Source organism: Cyanistes caeruleus, chromosome 8 (genome assembly GCF_971803275.1).
Source record: "Cyanistes caeruleus chromosome 8, bCyaCae1.hap1.1, whole genome shotgun sequence".
Lineage (NCBI taxonomy): Eukaryota > Metazoa > Chordata > Aves > Passeriformes > Paridae > Cyanistes > Cyanistes caeruleus.
The window spans coordinates 6,897,272-6,917,074 of record NC_141708.1 but is presented as its reverse complement, the minus strand read 5'-3'; the positions used below and the strand labels follow the sequence as shown (position 1 = coordinate 6,917,074).

At 40.4% G+C, this 19,803-nt stretch overlaps 1 protein-coding gene and 1 long non-coding RNA gene across 2 annotated transcripts in view; one reads left to right on the top strand and one right to left on the bottom strand.

Moving 5' to 3' along the window:
* LOC147651853 (uncharacterized) overlaps nt 1-15,455 on the bottom strand; it is a 26,587-nt gene extending 11,132 nt beyond the window's left edge. Inside the window, exon 1 of the long non-coding RNA XR_015290117.1 lies at nt 14,184-15,455. This is a non-coding gene — a long non-coding RNA (uncharacterized LOC147651853). The remainder of the gene's footprint in view (nt 1-14,183) is intronic.
* LOC111931343 (pancreatic lipase-related protein 2-like) lies at nt 3,578-19,803 on the top strand. Its single transcript, XM_023929931.2, has 14 exons — nt 3,578-3,709; nt 7,455-7,553; nt 9,977-10,025; nt 10,818-10,972; nt 11,944-12,069; nt 13,562-13,696; nt 15,340-15,448; nt 16,063-16,179; nt 16,260-16,382; nt 17,254-17,372; nt 18,041-18,170; nt 18,352-18,463; nt 18,976-19,143; nt 19,637-19,803. Exons 2-14 carry the CDS (start codon nt 7,551-7,553, stop codon nt 19,698-19,700), a joined length of 1,410 nt encoding a protein of 469 aa, XP_023785699.1. The 5' UTR covers nt 3,578-3,709; nt 7,455-7,550; the 3' UTR covers nt 19,701-19,803.

Sequence of the window (19,803 nt, the reverse complement as noted above, 5' to 3'; positions counted from 1 at the left end):
AAAATCTTTATGCATTCCCAACATTTATTTGAGTTATTCTTCCACAACCAAAGCTGACTGGAGTTGGAGTAAACAGCTGACCTATCACTGACCTATCAGTAAATCTATCTGGATGGAGTCTCTACAAATCTCGGGGCTCTCTTATTCTCCTTTTGTCATTACACAATATCAGAGACGCTGCTTTAATCTGCTCTGTTTCCAGTAATTAGGGAGCAGAAGTTGATAGCATGCCCAAATCTATTTCTGTGGCATATTTCCAGGACAAAACAGAGCCAATAATCTTTATCTTCAAATATCAAGGTATAAAAACTTCCAGAAAGAACATGTCTCATCTGCAGCCCTTGCACAAGCAGAGCACGCCCATGTTGCTGTGCTGAGGAACACAAACCTCTCCCAGCTGCCACAAGGGTCTTGCAACACCGGAAGCATAAGCAATATGTGAAAATACAGGCTGGCTCTGGTGTCATCCCAGAGTTTTTTCCCTTTTTTGTGACACTAAGAAAGCTTGGGGCCAACTGCTGATGTCCCAGAGCTCTAGAGGATTACCTTTGTTCAGAGCCACTGGGCTGTAGGTGAGCTGCTCAGAGCCATGCTTTTATCAAATACATATTCAAGATTTGCATCTGCCTTTCAATTTCCTAGGCAAATCTATAGTCATTCCCTTTTATCTCACCTGATTTGTTCAAATAAGTTCAATACTCTGGCATTAACAGGAGATAAAGCATTCAGAATAATGAGCTTCACCCTCTTCCCTTTAATTCTGCCCCTTGTAAAGAAAATCTGTCTGTCCCTAAGGACTCCCCTCTGCCTTGGGTTACTTTCATCATCTGCTCTAAAACTCCCTTTTCTAGTGCTATTTGCTTCAAATACTATACTCCATAAATCTCCAGCTCACAAAACCAATAGTTAATTTTAGCTTTGCTTGCTTTGAGTGATTTAATTGACAACCAGCATGCATTATGGAAAATCATAAGTATTTATAACTTCCAAAACATTCTTTTAATTGCTGCTGTGTGATGCTGGAAAGGATACACTAAGGTAAATTTGTCTCTATTCAATTAAAAATTTGTTCACTTGACCCAAAGAAAGCACTGGAGTTAAACAATAGAAATATGAAGCAAATCTCTTATTCTTGGCTCTGCCACTCAGATACTGCAGGTAAGATTCTCCAATGAGCAGAGTGGTCTTTGTCTATACATATCAGCAGTTCTCTAGAGGATGGAATACACAAATGACCTCCATACAACCTAAGAAATTCATTAACTATCTTCAATCTAAAATTGAAGTGAGAGCAAGAAAAAGGTTGCTTTTACAGTTTTATACACTTATCCTTCTATAAAAGCCTCAGTAATTTATATATTGCTGCACTTGAAACAGATTCTGAGATTCCTTTGGAGACCATGATCCTCAGTGAGTGTTTTGATTCTCTTTTTCCTTCCTATGTGAATGCCACTGATACCAAAAAGGATTTATGTCCTTGATAATTCTCAGGCTGACATTTATAAAATCACTGGATGTGTTCAGTTGCACATTGTCAGAGGCAGCTGCAAAAGCCAGACTTTCCTACCTGCCCACTAAAATCTGTTTTCCTCTTAAGACACAGAAATAGGCCCAGAAAAATTGACCATTCCTAAAAGGAGCTACACCTCAAAAACCTACAAGAAGGGTTAGAAATTACTTTGGCTATTAATTCTGGTCTACATTAATTTAATTACACCACTGTGTATTCCCTCTGAAATACACAGTGAAACTCAGTGGCACTGTTTCAGCACTCACACATGAAGACTAACTCTGTGGAAAGAACAGCAAAATATTTGGGCACATCCAGAAATCCTGGTCCCCTAAAAAATATTTCAAAACTGTTTCATTGCCACACAAAGATGTCCCTCAGATCCTGAAGATGTCATCAATAGAGGCACCAGTTTCAGTGGCTGCTTTGCATTTAATTTACATGCCAGAATTTTGACACGAGACACATGAGGGCACATGACATTCCTTATCTCTTTCCCTTGGCTCCCCAAACTCCTTCCTCCCCAGACCTATCTAATGAGCTGCATTGTTCTGAGGGGCTGTGTGCCACAACTGCTGCCAAATCTCCATCTTCCTCTCCATGAAGGTAGACTCGAGAGTCAATAATTTCTTATTAGCTGGATCTCTTCTGTCTTATCTGAAATGACGCACACATTGTCAGTGTAAGCAGAAATTAAATATGAGATGCAGTCTCTTGCTGGCCACTGCTTCCTGCACATTCCTCTCAGACTTCTTTCTAATGATTGTTTTTGTAATGGCACTGCCTTGCACTCTACCAAGAACCAGACCTAGACTCAAACATTCCTGCAGGTGCCATGTGCCACAAGGAGTGACAGACACCCCTGACTCGGTTTTCACAATGCCTTGCAGGCTGATTGCCTTACACACCACTCAGTATGTGGAGAAACATTTTTTGGTGTCATTTCTGAGATACCTTCTTTCAGGCAATGCACATATCTCAGGACCACAAATTAGCTCCTTATGTGAACCACAGATCCAGCCCAAGTTACTTCCTGCCCTGGGGCACTCGCACCACTCCTTGATTAAGGGTGACAGTCGCTCCTAGGAGTTGCCAGAGCAGGTGATTATGGCAGCACCCATCCTGCAGATAGCACTGTAGGCACTTGAGGCCTTGCTCAGGACCTGAAAGAACTGGGTTCTGGCATGGCTGTGACTCACAATCTCCAGAGCATGGAAGAGAATCTGGGATTTACATGATGGACAAGCCATGAAAAGATGAATAACACGATTATCATCATCCTATCCTTCTCCTGAAACAATTTTGAATGAAAGTGCCCGTGGTTTCTCTGATCTAGATGGATTACAATAATGTCAGTTTACACCAGTTATATTCAGAGCATGCCAGCTGATAAGAGAGCTTGGTACCAGATAAGTAATGTACAGATCCCACATGGCCTAAGAGGACATAGGTTAGACAAAATGGTGGTAGGTAGACAGAGCTTGAGCAACTCCACTTGTAAAAACTCAGATACTTACATTGCCCCTAAGTTGTAAGACTATTCTTCCTATTCCTTTCTTTTAAAAGAAGCTAGTCTTCCCTTGATTTAAAAAAAAAAAATATATATATATATATATATATATATATATATATATATATAAAGAGGTTTGATTGTATGAAAATGTACAAGGGTTTGCTTTGACAAGGCACGTTCACTGGACAGCTAACAGACAGAAAGACAGCTGCTGACTGCTCGTGGGGGACACAGAACAAGGAAATAAAGCTCCTGCTCTGAGCTCCCCCGCAGTGGAGGGTCAGTCAGTACCTGTAACACGAGCTCACAGTAACCAGCTAACTCAGGAGAGCATTCCATGTTGGCTGGGATGGATGTTCCACGCAGCAACCCCTCTGAGGGGGCTCAAACAGCCTCATCCTGCTTTCTTCAAACTAGCAAAACTTCAGGAGGGGAAAATATTGATGAATTACATATAATAAAAGAAAAGGAAAAGCAACATCTGTTCTATCCAGCATCGAGGGGATCATTTTTACAAAGGTTCTCACTCACCCACACCAAGCCTATAATTAGACGCCGTGTGGGCAGGTCTGCACCTACTGTCGTGGGACTGATTCCAAGTGAAAAAGGCCAGCAGCGACCAGGATTTGACAGGGAGCTGGCTGAACAGAGCCTGAAAAGCACCAACCCCTTCTGCATTCAGAGTGGTAAGTGCTGAAAAACTGCTGGGGTTTGGGGGCAAGCCTCTGTACAACCTGCAGGTGGGGGCTCTGAGGATTCCTTAGCTTAAAAACAGCCAGGCTGGATGGAATGGTCTGAGTGAGCATGCAAAAAATAACCAGCAGCACTCAGAGAGGGACTCTGGGCAGCAGCCACGAGGCTTCAAACTTTTCAATTGCCGGAAATCCCAGTAGGGGATGAGAATTTCTGGGCTGTGACAATGCAATGCAGCTAGGAAAACAGGGTGGGTTCAGTGGGGCTAAGGTAATTTGAGACCAAATATATCACTGTTTTTAAAGGAAGAACAAAATGACAGTGTTTGCAGATGGGATCTGGACTTCTTTCGTTTTTAAGGGAAAAGGCATTAAAGCACAAATAACAGCAGAAATTAAAAAGGAGGGTAAAACAGGCTACATATTTAAGCATTATTAGGAGCACTGAAAATGTAAAGGGAGAATGGGAATGGGGAAGAATTATAGAGTTGTTTTGTGGAAGAATGTGAAAAATAAGACTCTTTTTGGTAGACTACTGTGCACAGAGGAACTTGAACTTGTCATTGACAAGGGCTATTCTGCACTTCAGAAGTGGCAAAAGGCCAACAGTGCTGGCCTTGGAGTTGACTAAGTTTAAAAACAGCCTAATCATGGAGATGAAAAGTGGAGATCACCTGGGGAGGACAGACAAGTGGCCAGGTGGTGGCTGCAAGTCAGCTGAAGGCTCCCTGGTTACTCAGAATTGGCAGACACTTCCCAAAACTGAATCACTTTTGTTGTTGGTTTGTTTTGGTTTCTTTTTATGATGTTTGTAGTCAGATTAAATTATCATAATTGTCTCTGTAAACTTGAATGTATGAATAACATGTAAGGTCAAGGTGAGAACCCTATTATTTAGGAAATCTGAGCAAATACTGCACAGTAGGAAGCCAAAGACTTGTTATTAAATATGTTTTCTTCACTGTTATCCTACAATTACTTTAGGTTGTTCACCAGTTCTAAGACACTGACCTAAACCCCTTAAAAGCCTAAATCTTACTGCACCCTCCAACATACCTGCTAACCTTTTATTGGAGCTCTTCCCACATTAAATACCTCAAGAAAATAATTTGCATCACTATTCTGAGTCATTCAGGTCAATGTCCTGGTCCACTGTTTCAGATTCAGTTTAAGAGGTCAATTGGCATTGACAAAATCTACTGCCCAGACCAGACAATGTGTGTGAGCCCTGCCTTGCCAAGGTTGCCACTTTCTATTGGGTGCTTTGGAGGAAGAAAATTTGCAAAAGGTTCTGCACATTTTTGCTGTGCTACAAAAATTGTTTTCTTTAATATTCAATCTGTGGGTTCCAGAGCTATTCAGTTAAGGCCAGTTTCCTCCTGCAGAACTTCACTGTATTTAAAAGCTGGTGAGCAAGCAGGAAAGGAGACTGGCCAAAGTCAAGATGATTTTTACTTGTTATTGCTCATTTGTATTGAAGCAGTGTCAAAAAACCTTCATCCAGAATCAGAACCCTGCACTGGGCTGTTCATGGGGGGCAGCTGGAGATGAAATTAAGTCTTTAACAATTATGCTAATTACTCTGCTACCTGAGTTATCACACCGTATCACCAGCATTTTCCTCAGTACTCTGCACACTGGTTTTGAGTATTTGATAGTTATTTGATAGTCTGCTCAAGCAGTGTGCCTGAGCCACTGATTGTGGGCTGTGCCCAGGAAAAATGGAACTATTTGTGTGCAGAGTGGGCTGAAAAACAAAACTACGTTCAAATAAACAACTAAAAATCACGTTGTACTTTCAGGTATTTGCATATATAATAAAGGACAAATATGTACATGATGCCCATTATGAGGCCTAAAGATACTGTTTTAATTATTTTTTTATTTTCTCTCTTTTACCATTTAAATTAGTGTTCAATACTGGGGTGTGCAATTAGTTCTTTAAATGCCTCACACTCAAAGCTATACAAGAATTTACTGGGAGAGCAAGAAGTTTAACCCACAACTCCTATATCCAAAGTTAATTGTAAAACTCAGGATGGATTCTCCTCCTTTGTATTGATTTAAAACTTTAACTGAGAGCTGAGGCAAACTGCTGAAAAATAAGAAAGAAATAAAACAGTGGAAAGACAGAACTGCAAAAATATTCTCTGTTTAAGGACAGTGCCATTGAGGGAATATAGGAAGTATGGTTGGAGTGGCAAGGCAAGAAAAAAATTGGGGGGAAAAAAAAAAATCACATATCAGAAAGACCTGAAAGAAGGTAGAGAACTTAAACTTCAGTACTAAAGGGGATAAAGCAGACCTGAAAATTAGAAAGGAGTATTCTCCCAACTGTATGTGTGGAAACAAAGAATAACAAGTTCCTTGGCACTTCAAAAGTCACTACAAATACATTAGCAAGACTTCAAAGGTCTTTTCAGTTACAGCTTCCTCAAATGTTCACCTCAGATCTGCAGACAGTGTGACGATGTTTAATTCCCCAAACACCAAAAAATAATCCTACATCCAAAAACTGTACTTTTTTTACTATACTTTAGCCTAGATGTCAGTACTTTTCATTCTGAGCTCATGTCCAGCAATATCAGTGTTGAAAGCTGGAATTCAGTTTAATGCCAGTAACTGATTCCTCTAAAGCCTTCATCAGTGATGATCCAGCATGAGCAGTGAGCAGAAAAACCCCTGAAGCTAAAAAGCTAAAAAACAGAATCAGACATTGATCATGGTAAGATAAGATACATGATGGAATAATGATATGATATATGATATATGATATATATGATATATGATAAGGTGGTACATGTAGTTACATGATGGTTCACAGTAGCAAAAACTGTGTTTGAAAATCCAGGAGCTGCCTTCTAGCTCTTCCAACTAAAGGCTGAACTGCAATAATTACTCAATTTTAAATCTACTTAATCCATGCGTTTAATTTTAATCTACTTAACTGTTGTAGTACTTGTATGGATATAATTTTACTTCCTTAATCAAAATATCAAGTGGCAGAAATCTTCCTAAAATCCAAGTATCATGTGATTTAAAATGTTGATCTTATAGGACTGTCAGTTACTTTGTCATGTTATGCAATTGAATTCAATTACACAACATTTTAACAGCTTTTCACAGTTTTTCTTTCATGAGTGAGTGGAGAAGCTCTCCTGTGGAGAGTTTCATTATTATGCTTCAGGCTGATATTGGACTGAAATTCTACAGGTCTGAAATTCCTCAGGTCATTCATCCTGTTTTTTTACCTAGTATCATATTAATTTTATGCAAATTATGTATCTGGACTTTTCTTACAAATCAATAACTAAAAAAAAAGTTAGTATCTTTTTTGATTTTTTTTTTTAAAGACTATCAGCTATGAGTTACTGAAATCCAGTGATTTTTGAATTTCCAGCTCCAACAGCTATTCTACATCAGACATAAAATTATCCTTTGAACAGAGAATCACTGTGAATTCTTTGCTGTGAATTTCACCTGGTTTTGGTAAAGACAGACAAAAAATATTTTGTCTTCCTAATTCTTTCATGCATCAAGTATTTCTCCTTAATTGTAACACCCATAAATGATACATGTTGGCATTGTTATTTTTCCTACGAAATCTGTGTAACTTTTAGCCATTAATTCCCAGTTACCAATATTGCCCTTTTTTGCCTCCCCTGTTTTCTTCTAATTTCTTCCACTTTACCAAGTTACCCATAGGTTTTAAATTTATTTTCTATTACTTTTTTTTCAGCATAAAGCTCTCCAATTTTCATTAAAGAAAACAGCAGCCATTTTTGTATCCTGGTACAGCTCACCAGAAAAAATAGATAACAAGGTTTATAAGAGAATGGTGAGTAAAAATCTTATCAATTCAATACATTAAAAATGTTGTTTAAAATGTAAAAAAAATCTGCTTATGGCAGTGACATTATTGGTTTAAAATACTGATAAATGAGAAGTCCTGAGATTTGGCCTTGCTCCTCATTAAGGCTCTGTGTGCCTTTCCTAAGGAAGGTGTGTGGGTACATGTGTGGGACTTAAAAATACACTGCAGACAGTCATTATGCAGACTTTCTCATATCTCCCCAACCCTCCACTGTGGCCCATGAGTCACTGATTGAGCAACAGTGTCCTGAAGGTGACTTGATGTCCTGTTGGGAGGAATAACCACTGCTCCAGTGCAGCTTTTATACATTAGAATGGCAGCCTGGGAGTATTTACAATTTATATTTCTTTTTTTTTGAGTTGAACATCAATTTAAGAATATTAAGTGCAGGTTTGCATGTCTTCTGTTCATTGAGATGTTGCCTGAGCTCAGCATTGAGCAGCTTCTTGTCAGCAGCACTGGGGAGGCTGAGATCACATCCACAAACAAGAAGTTCCAGTTCCTCTTGTTCAGAACTACGCCTCCTAAATGCCCAGTGGAAGAATTTTCAAGTTGCATGTTGCCTGAACTCTTCTTTACATAGTTTTTTAACCTCATTGCCATCTTTTTATCATTAATATAGACTGATACAGAAAGGCTTCCCACTAAAAAATTATTTTCTACCCAAACTACAACTCTCTTAATTACAGAATGTATCAACATCCCAAAAATGATAAAAAATCTGCTACTCCTTTGGTTTCCCTGGCTACATGATCATTTCTATTTTCTGCCTTCTAAGGAAGATCCTTTGAAGGAAATTACTTATCACTTTTATTTGGCAACAATCTCCCACATTTCCTTAAATCATTACTCGCCTTTCAGGTTTTGGGTCTGAGAAGAAATTCTACTCTGTCCTGCTGTAGTGTTCCTGACATGGACTGTAAATTCCCTGGGTGTGAGGGCTGTCCATTAATATTAAGAAACCCTGTGGAGCTCTCCAATTCATTTGATGAGCCACAGCAGCTGTGATTTTCCTGCACTATCACCAGGTTCTCACCACGAAGATGGGCACCTTGACAGGCATTCCAGCTGAATGGAGCTGCTCCTTTTGGCTACCAGTGGGGACCTCTCTGTTCCTGCCCTTCTCCACCTGCTTAGAGTAACTCCAGGTCCCTTTCTCTCCTCTTTTACTGCCACACTTCCTCTCTGCTTTCTACTCTCCTAGAGCAGATTGTTATTAGGCTTAGGATCAGAACTGTATTTCTAAGGAAATTTCATGATTCCTCTCAGCTCTGCACTTTGCAGCTCCTGCTCACTGCTGGGATATTCATCCTCACTCCTCTGCCCAAACACACAAACAAAACAAAGTATTACCAAACAGGGACTTCAGAGTTTATTAGAGAGTGCTGTGACCTATCCCATTTGGCTTTGTTAGGAAACCATGTCATTACAGGCAAGTAATCCCACTTCCATCAAAAACAAGCACACAGGTGGCTCACACATCCCTCCTGTCTGACACGTGCCACATGAGCTTCAAGGACAAATTCTGAAAATTCCCAGTTCTTTCTTCTTCGTTTGTGAAAGCATTTTGTAGTGCCAAAGACCTTTGGAGTCCTCTGTTTCTGGCTTTCTCACATCTGTAAAAATATCCCTTGGACAGTGCTATGCACATAGTGAGATTATAACTAACAAATTTACCATTTTTTCTTAATATTTCTAATGAGCTATCCCAGTGGCCAGGGGTGAAAACTCAGATTTTTGGTTTAAAAGAAAAGCAGTATGTTGGAAATGGGAGGTGGGTGCCATAGGAAACACCTAGAAGAAAAGGAAACTGAGAACACTTGAATGAGGGGAAGGGATGAGATTAATGGAAGTCCTGCCATGGAAAAGACCAGTAAGGAAAGTGTAGAGGAAAGGAATCTGATCAAAGCTTTTCTTCAAGTGTGGGACCTAAACTGCCAAGTGTGCAGACTTCAACAAGTTACATGTACCACTGTGCTTGTTGTACCACACCTCTCACCTACCCACCACAGCCAGAAAAAAATCAGGATCCTGTGATCTGATTGAGTCCAGCAGCAATCTGCAGGCAGCATTGTCTGTGCAAGAAATGCAGTGAACAGCAAAACTGAGTGGTGGGGAAGGATCCCTTCCCACATCCTGCTGGGAACACTCCTCCTCAAGCAGCCCAGGATGCTGCTGGCTGTGGGGCACGTTGTTCTATGGTCAGCTGGTGCCTGCCAGGACCCCCTGGCCTCCCTCTGGCTGATGGGTCCCCCCTGTGCCCACACCAATGTGTGAGGTTATTCCTCTTCAGGTACAGGTCTTTGCATTTCTCTTTGCATTACACTCTTAAAAAGGACAAAACCCTTGGAATAAAATGCCTAACCTGTGTATTCAATTTGCTTTAGGTGGCTGGAATGTGGATTGTTGCATTTTATCTCCTTGGCAGAGCAGCAGGTGAGAAATTGTATCTTTAAACACTCACTAAAAAGTGAATTCAGATGAAGTGGTACATAGCAGATGATGACTGTTATTTTCCTTTACATTGAAATTGTAGCATGATTTGTGGGTCTTTGTAGGGCAATGTCTATTACAGTGCATGGAACTAATGCTAAAAGGCTCTGTTGTGTTTAAAATTCATTTTTAAGAGCTCAAGAGGCGAAACTGTGCTGAAAATCCACAGAGAAATTCAGAGTCACTTGTCCTACTTCTACCAAGGCCATGCAAAATCTGTCTTTACATTGCTGCTCTTTACAAAGAACTGACCAGCAACAGGGTGCTCAGCATAGCAATTCTAAAACATAAAAGTTGAGTGTAAGTGAGCACAAGAGCCATTTGATCTAGGAAAAGCTACTATATTGAAGGAAATATTCATATCACTCTGTACAAAGTTACCTTCATTCCCATGACAGAGACACAATGCTTTGGAGTAGAAGGTATGCAGGAGCAATTCTAACAAGCATTTCTTACTAGGCTGTTTTGTAAAAAGGAACTGAATCCTTCACAAGCCTAGAAAATGGTGTCAAAATACTGTGGGGGTCTTTACTTGGTTTATCCTCCTTTACTTGGTTTATTTAGCTCTGCTTCTGTTCCCACTTCAGGCAATACACATAAAGGACTCATAAATGACCTTCAAAATCAATCATAAAATTAAATCCTTAGATTTTTGCTCTTCAAACTGCTTTAGTCTCAAACACATCACCAAGCAAGAGAATCATAGATATAAACAAGTTGTTTCTTCTGCTCTAGGTAAAGAAGTTTGCTACCCCAGGCTTGGCTGTTTCACAGATGACCCTCCCTGGTCTGGGGTACCAGGGAGGCTTCTGACAGGTTTGCCTGATTCTCCAGAAGAGATGAACATCAGCTTCTCTCTCTACACCAGAGAAACAGGAAATAACTCACAGGTGACATTTATTTTTGACATCAAAAGCTGACTGAACCTAAAACTGTTTGTTAACTTGTTACAAAGTCTGTGTCAGTCACCATAGGCAAACAAGACAGAAGATAGTTTGAAGGTACACTAACAAATATACTTTGGGGCAAAACAAAAAAAAAATGCATGAATGAACTGTAGGACACAATAAGTTTAGAAGGTTTATGATATAGGTTGTGGCAGACTACATTTTGCATGTATTTAAGTCTGAGGAAGGTTGAAGCACCTGAGATACACTCAGGAGCAGGTTGCTCAGCACTTCTGTTGTTGATAAAATAAATCAGAAAACAGCTTCCACTACTTCCCATTAAACTCCAGCATATCTATGATCTAGGACACAGCCCTTCCACACCCAAACTCCCTGAGCTCACATCACAGCCCCTGTATTTGTCTGAAAACAATACAGACAGATAACATTCTCAAGAACAGATAATTAAGTAGCTTGCAGCAATGTGTGAAGATCAGCTTTACTGCATGAAGTCCTTGCATGAAGTTCTTCCAGCCTTTCTGGAGTGGCTAATGAGAAAAACAGGCTGCAGCTTAGAAGAGAGCAGCACACTGAAGCCAAAGGTCAGGTCAGAAAAAGGACAAGCTGGAGCAGGAATTGTGGAGTTGGTGGGCTGCTCCCTGGAGAAACTCATCACCTCAAGCCAAGAGACACCCTGTGAAAATGTGGCACTTTTAGGTTGCTTGATATTCTGCAAAAGGGGGTTCTTCATGAGGAATACTTGAGGGCAGAAAAAACCACAAGGCCTTAATTTCTGTGGAAACCATAGTGGAACTGAGAGAGATGAGATTTTTGGTCCCTGAGTTCCACAAACCACAGACTTTGTCTTGTCAAAGCAGAGTCCCTTTAGTCCTGAGGGTATGACCTAGCTGACTTTTTTGAAATGTTCAAAAGTAGGAACAGATAAAACCTTTTTATTTTGTTTTATCCCATAGGTGATCTCGGCAATAAACTCCTCGACCATCCAGAAGTCACATTTTTCCTCACACAGGAAAACCTCCTTCATCATTCATGGATTTGGCAGCACTGGAAAAACAGGCTGGGTGGTAGAAATGTGCTTGGTATGAGACACTATCCTCTGGTTCCCACCAGCTGGGCTGGTATCCTTTAGGCATTAATGTCCACAATGCATTTTACAGTTCATTGCAAAACAAGAATTGAATTTCACATACACCAAGGTGTTCCCACTTGGGAAGATGCAGCGTAGTCAAAGCCCCTCAGTCCTCTCTGACATGGATTTTCTCTAGAGTTTCCATTTGCAAGCTGTGCAGATGAGATCAAAGCAGTAACTGAACAGAGCTGTGCCCATGTCCAGACATGGGATTAGACTCCAATTCACAGCTGCTCCCCAAAACAGCAACTGAACTTTCAGTCCAAGGGCCCTCCTGACTAGTAAAGCTCAAGTTTCAGTCTATAAATACCACCCTGGTTCACCACTATCCAGTTCTTAGAGACAAAAAAAAAAAACAATAACCCAAGCAACAACAAAACCCAAGCAAACAAATGTAAGAACACCACCAAACTTTCTGCTTTTTGTTTGATTACAGAGTTCAGTGGAAAAAAACATTTCAAATATGAAATGTGGAAGCTCCCACAAAACCAGCAGAGTGTACCTTGGCTCTGGCAGACAAGCAAGATCTGCTCTACTTGCTGCTGCTTCTGTGCTGGCAGGGAAATGGCCAAGATGGGAAAAGACACCACTGGATACTAAGTCTCAAATCAGCAGCACTACTTCTGTTCTCAAATCTATGAAAAATTTAATCTGAAATATTATATTTCCTTTCTCTATTTTTTTTTTTTTTTTGAAAGAAACAGCAATTCTTTCTGGCTTGCTACACTACAAACTTGTGGTCCCCACAGGAGAGGAGTGAGTCCAGGATGCATTATTGTTTCACTTCTGTTTTCCTTATCATTCACCTTTAGCTGTTTTTCATGGATTAATTTTTGTTACCACTCCTGGCTCTATCTCAAACCTTAGGTGACCCTTATTCACAGAAAGCTGTAACTGCAGACTAACACATGACTCCTCCACTGGAAAAATCACTATCTCTTCAGGACTGTGCTCTGCACCAAAGTGACCAATGCTTTCTTTGCTGGAATAGAACTTTTCCTCTCTCCTTCAAATTTTTTTAAGTCTGACATGATTTTCACAGTTTTAAGCCCAATTGGTAAATAAGACTGCTTTTTATACAATTCAGTTAAACTACCATCATCCCTCAGAGAAAGTCACAGCACTGTACATAGAATCTACTGTGCAGTCGTATGGCATTTCATACAGAAATGGAGAAGTATTTCAAATATAGAAATGGTGTATAAAGTAAAACGATTTTATTACAGTTTTCATAATTGATTTTTTTTTTTTTTTTTTTTGAGGAATGATTCTGTCTTGTAAGATGTGTTTCAATGTGGTACAGGCTACAGTGAAGAGTCCCATTTAGTAAAGAATGAAAAACTTCATGTTACATTTTAATCCTTATTCCAGTTTCAGTTAAATCTCTGATTGTTCGTTATTTTGTTTCTTTAAATCCTTTGCTTTGTGTGTTCCCACATCAGCTGTTGCTGGAAGTGGAAAACATCAACTGCATCGCTGTGGATTGGAAAGAAGGAGCAAAAGGCACCTACGTCAGTGCAGTGAACAACATCCGAGTGCTGGGGGCTGAGGTTGCGTATTTCATATCAACCCTGCAGGTAAATGAGCCTGCCTTGGCCCCTGCCTCTCCTCAGCACACACAGCGGGGTTACCACCCTGCTGCTCGGGGCTGGCACCTTGTCCTGTGCTGTCAGGCAGGGCTGTGCAGCTGAGAGCCAGCTGATGACAGCAATGATCGGCCCTGGGAGGGCTGCTCCCAGCCAGAGGACACAACTGTGCCTGTAAATTAGAGACCAGCAGGTGGCAACGTCTCCATACCATGGTACAGCCGAGCCACGGGAATCAGGCGAGCCCATGCTCACAAGGGCTTCCCAGCATTATACACCCGTGCCAGAATTGCACTAATACCTCAGTTTAGCAGCACCAAAACGAGCAGCAGCTGCCTCACTTGATGATTCCGTGTTTGCTGTCTGAAGGCAGGATGAGCTGTCCAGTTTTCCCCTGGCTGAGAGCCTCGTGTTCCCAAAGGAGAGTGTTCACATTCACACAGTTTGTGTGTTTGCCACTGATTTCTGAAAGACTCACGAGTTTTTGGAGCAGCTGAAAATCAGAATCTTGCCTAGCACTGGACTTGACCCTGGCCAGGAGCTGTTCATCTTAAGGTTGCCTCAGAGCCTACGAGACAAAGTGCCAACCTTGCAAGAACCTGAGGCTCATTTTAAAGAGTGTTCTAAAGAACACTTTACCAAATTCTGCCAGGCTACAATCTACTGTTCCTTCCTGGGGAAATCATGTGTAGCCTCACACATTTGGCTTCTGGATCTTTCTCCTCTATGTATAAATATCAGGTCATTTGAAGGATGTGTTCAGTTTCTTATTTACTGTCCCTGTTACTGCATCATGTGCAGCCTAGGGCACCCTTCCTTCCCTTACAAAAATGCATAAGTGACGCTTAGACTTCCTTTTCTTTTCCCTAATTAAAAAATTTCTGAAGTTTCATTGTCAGAAAGGTTCAGCTGCATTGTAAATGGAAACACTGCAGTAAAACGTTTTCAGACAAATCTGCCACCTCATCTGCCACCACTTCTCCAGATCTGCCTTAATTTTGGCACACACATTACAAAACTTAATGCAAAAAACTCAATCAATTAGCAACCTTGCTGGTTTTGGTTGCTACAAAATGTGATGAATGCCTTGTGTCTCCCGTTCTACCCTCAATGCAAGTATAATATGTGCAAGCCTTGCACAGGGGAGATCTGGTAAAGAGGAGAATGGACATCACCCCACTTGAGCTTGGCAGTGAAAATCTTATTCATTATATGACCACATATTCTAAATAGGCATGGAGAATAGATATGTGACCAAAAAAAAGGGCTTCAAAGAATAAATAAAGAAAAAAGTAAGATCATTTTTATGGGAGATGACGTTAGGCATTGATCCAAATGGGAAAGATGGTCTGTATTTTGTCACGCAGGATAATGGAATACAGCAAGCATATGCCAACACTACAACAGTGAACCCTTCATCACTATGCATGTAAAATTCCAGATGGGATCATTTTTCTGTCAATTCTTAGTGTAATTTAAACAGCAATTAACTCGAGGAACACCCCCTCTGTTTGCTATGCAGAAAGTCGGCCTAGATGTTCCCAGAGGCCCATAATGTCAGACCTTCTCTTTGCTTGTTATTCAAAGCCTGTGTTCTTATCTCCTACCACCACCACCACCACTTTAATGATCAGAAAATGTTCGGGTACTCCCCTTACGAAATCCATTTAATTGGCCACAGTCTGGGAGCACACACTGCAGGAGAAGCGGGAAGAAGGATCCGAGGCATCAGACGGATAACAGGTAGGCCGCTCACCAAGATGCTGAGCTAACAGCGTGTGTTTAAAGGAAAAAAACTTGCAACACGCTGGTCTGCTGACTGGAATTAAATTACTGGCAGTGCTGGAGATACCTGTCATGAGAGCAGACAAAATTTATGGTTCTCAGAAACAGGGTAATTATTGCATCTTCTTTCTCTGTTTAGGTGAAGTACTCTTTAGTGGAAGGACAAGCATAGCTAGCATGTTTGTAACATTACCATCATTCACTGGCTTACATCAAGCCCCACACAAAGACAAAGCAAGAACCCTTAGTTTTCCCCATTTACAGCTTAGGGAGTCCAGTAATAAATCTGTGGGTAATAAATGCTTCCTTCCTAGTAATATAATATGCCATTATATAATCTATTGAAAAAATATTTTACTTCTCTTGGAATAAGTTTCCAGAAAGGTTCACAAAACCATACTATACACATATTTTTTATAATTTAGCTTGGAATTCACATAATTATTATAATTATTGTGCTTGCCTTTTGCAAAACTAAACATTTGATGTCATGACTTGGCAAATGATATATTAAGGTGCAACACCTCTCTCTCTCTCCTTCAACCAATAAATGTGGGATGGGTTTTTTTTAGGTTTAGACCCTGCTGGGCCCTATTTTGAAGGTACTCCTCCCGAGGTGAGACTGGATCCTACAGATGCAAACTTTGTTGATGTTATACACAGCAATGCTGCTCACTTTCCTGCAGCAGGTAAGTGCTCCTGTGCCAGTGGGTACCTGCAGGGATGCACGTGGCACCAGGACTCTGACAGCTTCCCATGCATGTCTCAGGCTTTGGAATGTATAACACCACTGGGCACCTGGACTTTTATCCAAATGGAGGAACTGTGATGCCTGGATGCACTGATTTAATTCCAGAGATGAAACAAAGTGATTTTGAAGCCATCATTGCAGGTAAACATACAATTCCAACATGCTTTGGATTTTATTTTTGGTCAGTTCTGAAACATGAACTGTGAAAATTGTCCACTATTTGGAAGAAAACAGGAAAACAAAATAGTTTTTTGCCTGTTTACTCCTAAGTTAAAAAGGAAATAAGAAACAACAAAGGCTGGAACAGAACAGAGAACTCTGCAGGGAAGGGAGGTGTCATATCTGCCTAAGCTTTGCTTCTGTAATTTGAATTGGGATGCAAAAGGCAGGAAACAGGGAGTCTTCAGGTCCAACAACCCCAGCAGGAGACTTTCCAGGCTGAGAAAGGCCAAATCAGCAGCATGACCACACCACCTCTGGTTTCTTGCAGATGCTGTAAAGGGCATCCAACACTTCTAAGGCATGAATTAGGCAAAAGCACTGAGTGTTTCCAGGGACTGTACATGACTCACATCTGAATCTGAAACTTCTCTTTTTTCAGAGATTTTGGACAGCTTCTCCATGCTCTATTAAGCTCTTAAAACTGTAAAGAATGTTATCTTGCTATGATATCTCAAATATAAATAAATATATATATATATATATATGCATCTATGACTGCTTATGCTATATATATATGTAAATATATGTATTTTAAAAAGACTATTACATCATAGCAGACCAGTGCATGCCAGCTGAAATCTTAGGGCAATGGTACACCATTCTCCAGATAAAACACTGAAACCCAGCAATTTTTCCTGCAACTAGAAATTCAGACCAAAAGGAAATTATTACAGGCCCATGCTGCTGTTCTGTTCTGTGCCTGAGCTGTTTCCATGGTGAGAAAAGTGCCACTCTTGCAGAGGATAAAGGAAGGTTATTTCACCAAAGCTCATAAACTTTCTTCCAACAGATGCTACACTCTTTGGGGGGTGCCACCACTCACGCAGCCACGAGTTTTATTTTGCAAGTATCCTCTACCCCACCGGATTCCTGGCATATCCCTGTGACTCATATGAATCCTTTAAGAAAGTAAGTATTCCAGCCCAGGAAGGGGTGAGGAGTAAAGTAAATGTCCCAGGTCTCTGGAGCAGACACCACTTGGGTGCTGGTGGTTGGGGGAAGCACAGCACATAGCAGTTCCACTCTGGAAAAGGAATCCTGAAGCATAAAATTATGTCACCAAAGTATTGGGAGCAAAAATAAAAGCTCATGGAATTCTCACCCCAAACCTTTATGCAAAGGGAACCTAAGTTAGAAGAAACCTACTATTTCCTACATTTAGAGCTTCCAGAATCCTTGACTGCTCTCTAATTTACATTGGACACCTATTAGAGCACCTAAATACATGCACTAATGAACAATGTTCCTTTCATTTCCCCCCATTTGTGAATGCAGGCAAGTTCCCCTTGACTAGGAGGGTAAAACTGGCTCATATTTTGCACTAGAATCTAACTGAAAAATATTTGAACTAACAAATTTCAGGCTATTACCATACACAGGCATCAAACCTGTTCATTCTGCACCCTCTTGGGTGCAGGAGCCATTATCTAAAACAAGTTTATCAGGTTTTGGTGTTATGAAAATGCACAGTACTGCCACAGCTTTGCAAGACCAGAACTGCATCTGCAGCATTAATTTCATAAGGGCTAGCATGAAAAATAATATTCCTCATTAATTGATGCTCTTGTTTTCCCTAGGGAAAATGTTTCCCCTGTCCACAGGAGGGATGTCCAATGATGGGGCACTATGCTGACAGATTCCCAGAAAAATTGAAGAGGGTAGACCAAAAGTATTTTTTAAATACAGCAGCAGATGAGCCTTTTGCTAGTAAGTGGAGAAGGTTTGTTACAGTGGTTCACAAGCTTGAAAAGTGCCTTGATGCAATTTACAGCCATGCACCTGTGCTGCTTCTATAAATAACTGCTAATAGCTCTGAGAGAAAATGCTGCATTACTTATGTAAGCTCACCAGTGATAATCTGGATTTATTTTTGTTTTTATATATGCAGCTTGGAGACAAAAAGTATTTATCAAATTGTCTGGTGTAAAGAAAACAAGGGGAGACATAAACCTGGTTTACTCTGACACACATGGGAACTCAAAAGAATATGAAGTTGCTAGGTAAGTTAGATTAGTATTTTTCTACAGTATTTAATGTTGCTAACATTAATCCTTCCACATATTCAAGCAGTGTTAACACTTATCTTGCATTGCAAATATTCTGCTTAACATCAGATAGGAAAGAAGTTGTTACTTAAGTAAGAACCATGAGGGCAGATGGATGGTTGGAAAAAGGAAATGGAAGGCATTTCCATGAGTTCTGTGTTCCTGAGCTCCAGGTGGGTGATCCTGCAAATTCAGCACTCAAAGGCTCTGGGGACAGCCCCAGTCCCACTCTGGTCATCTCCCCATGGCAGGACATTTGAAGTGCTCAATACTGAGGTTTTCATCCTCTCCTTGTTCATAGCCCTGCCCAGTGCCCTGTGCTCTTACAAAGAACAGCAAAAACACAAATTTCTATTGTAAAAAAAAAAAACAAAACAGAAAACCTGAAAATATGCGGAGAATGTGATTTATTTCAGTGATCTTTGAACTGTTAAACTTAGTGATGCCATTTTTCCTTCTATTTGCAGTGGAGACCTCTCTCAAGATGATGTTTACACAGAGTATCTTGATGTTGAAATCAACCCCAAAAATACTGCAAAAATTGAATTTCTCTGGAATAAAGCCATATTCTCTCTGCTCTGGGCAAGACTGGGAGCAGAAACTGTCAATATAATATATGGAGCAGATGGACATAAGTAAGTGTATCCTACTTAGAGGTCAGAAGGCAAGTGAAAAAAACCTAAGAGAAAAGATGGGGAAATGGTGTTAAATTGGACACATGTTTTGTAATCAATGTGAATTTCAATGAGGAAAAAGACTAGACATTGTACTTCAGACAGAAAAAAATCAGAAAAATCAGATGTTTGACTATGCACCAGGGAATAACTGTCTGGAAAAGAATACAGCAATGAATAATTTGAAATGTTTAGCTTTTCTGCAGCAAAACAATTACAAACCAAGATAAAGCATATTAAACCTCAAATTGTACTGCTGGTCCCGAAAAGAAGGAAATTCTCCTTGTTATTATTAATAGCAGATGCTAATAATCTTTGCAGCAGGCATTTAGCAAACCTTCAGTGGGACTGTGGGCTGGATTAACAACCCTCAAGGTGACATCTGGCACCCTTTCATTTTCCACTGGGCAAAAAGAGATAAATCTTGATTCAGGCATTTTTTTTTTTCCCCCAGGTCAACTTTTTGTGGCCATGGAACTGTGGCATATGGAGATCCTCAGTTACTCACACCCTGCTAGGGATCCCCAAGGTCTGTACACGGCAGCTGAGTAAACCCTCAATCTTGTGCATGAAAATCTTGGCAGAAAACACAATTAAAGCAAATTGAAAAAAATAAATAAA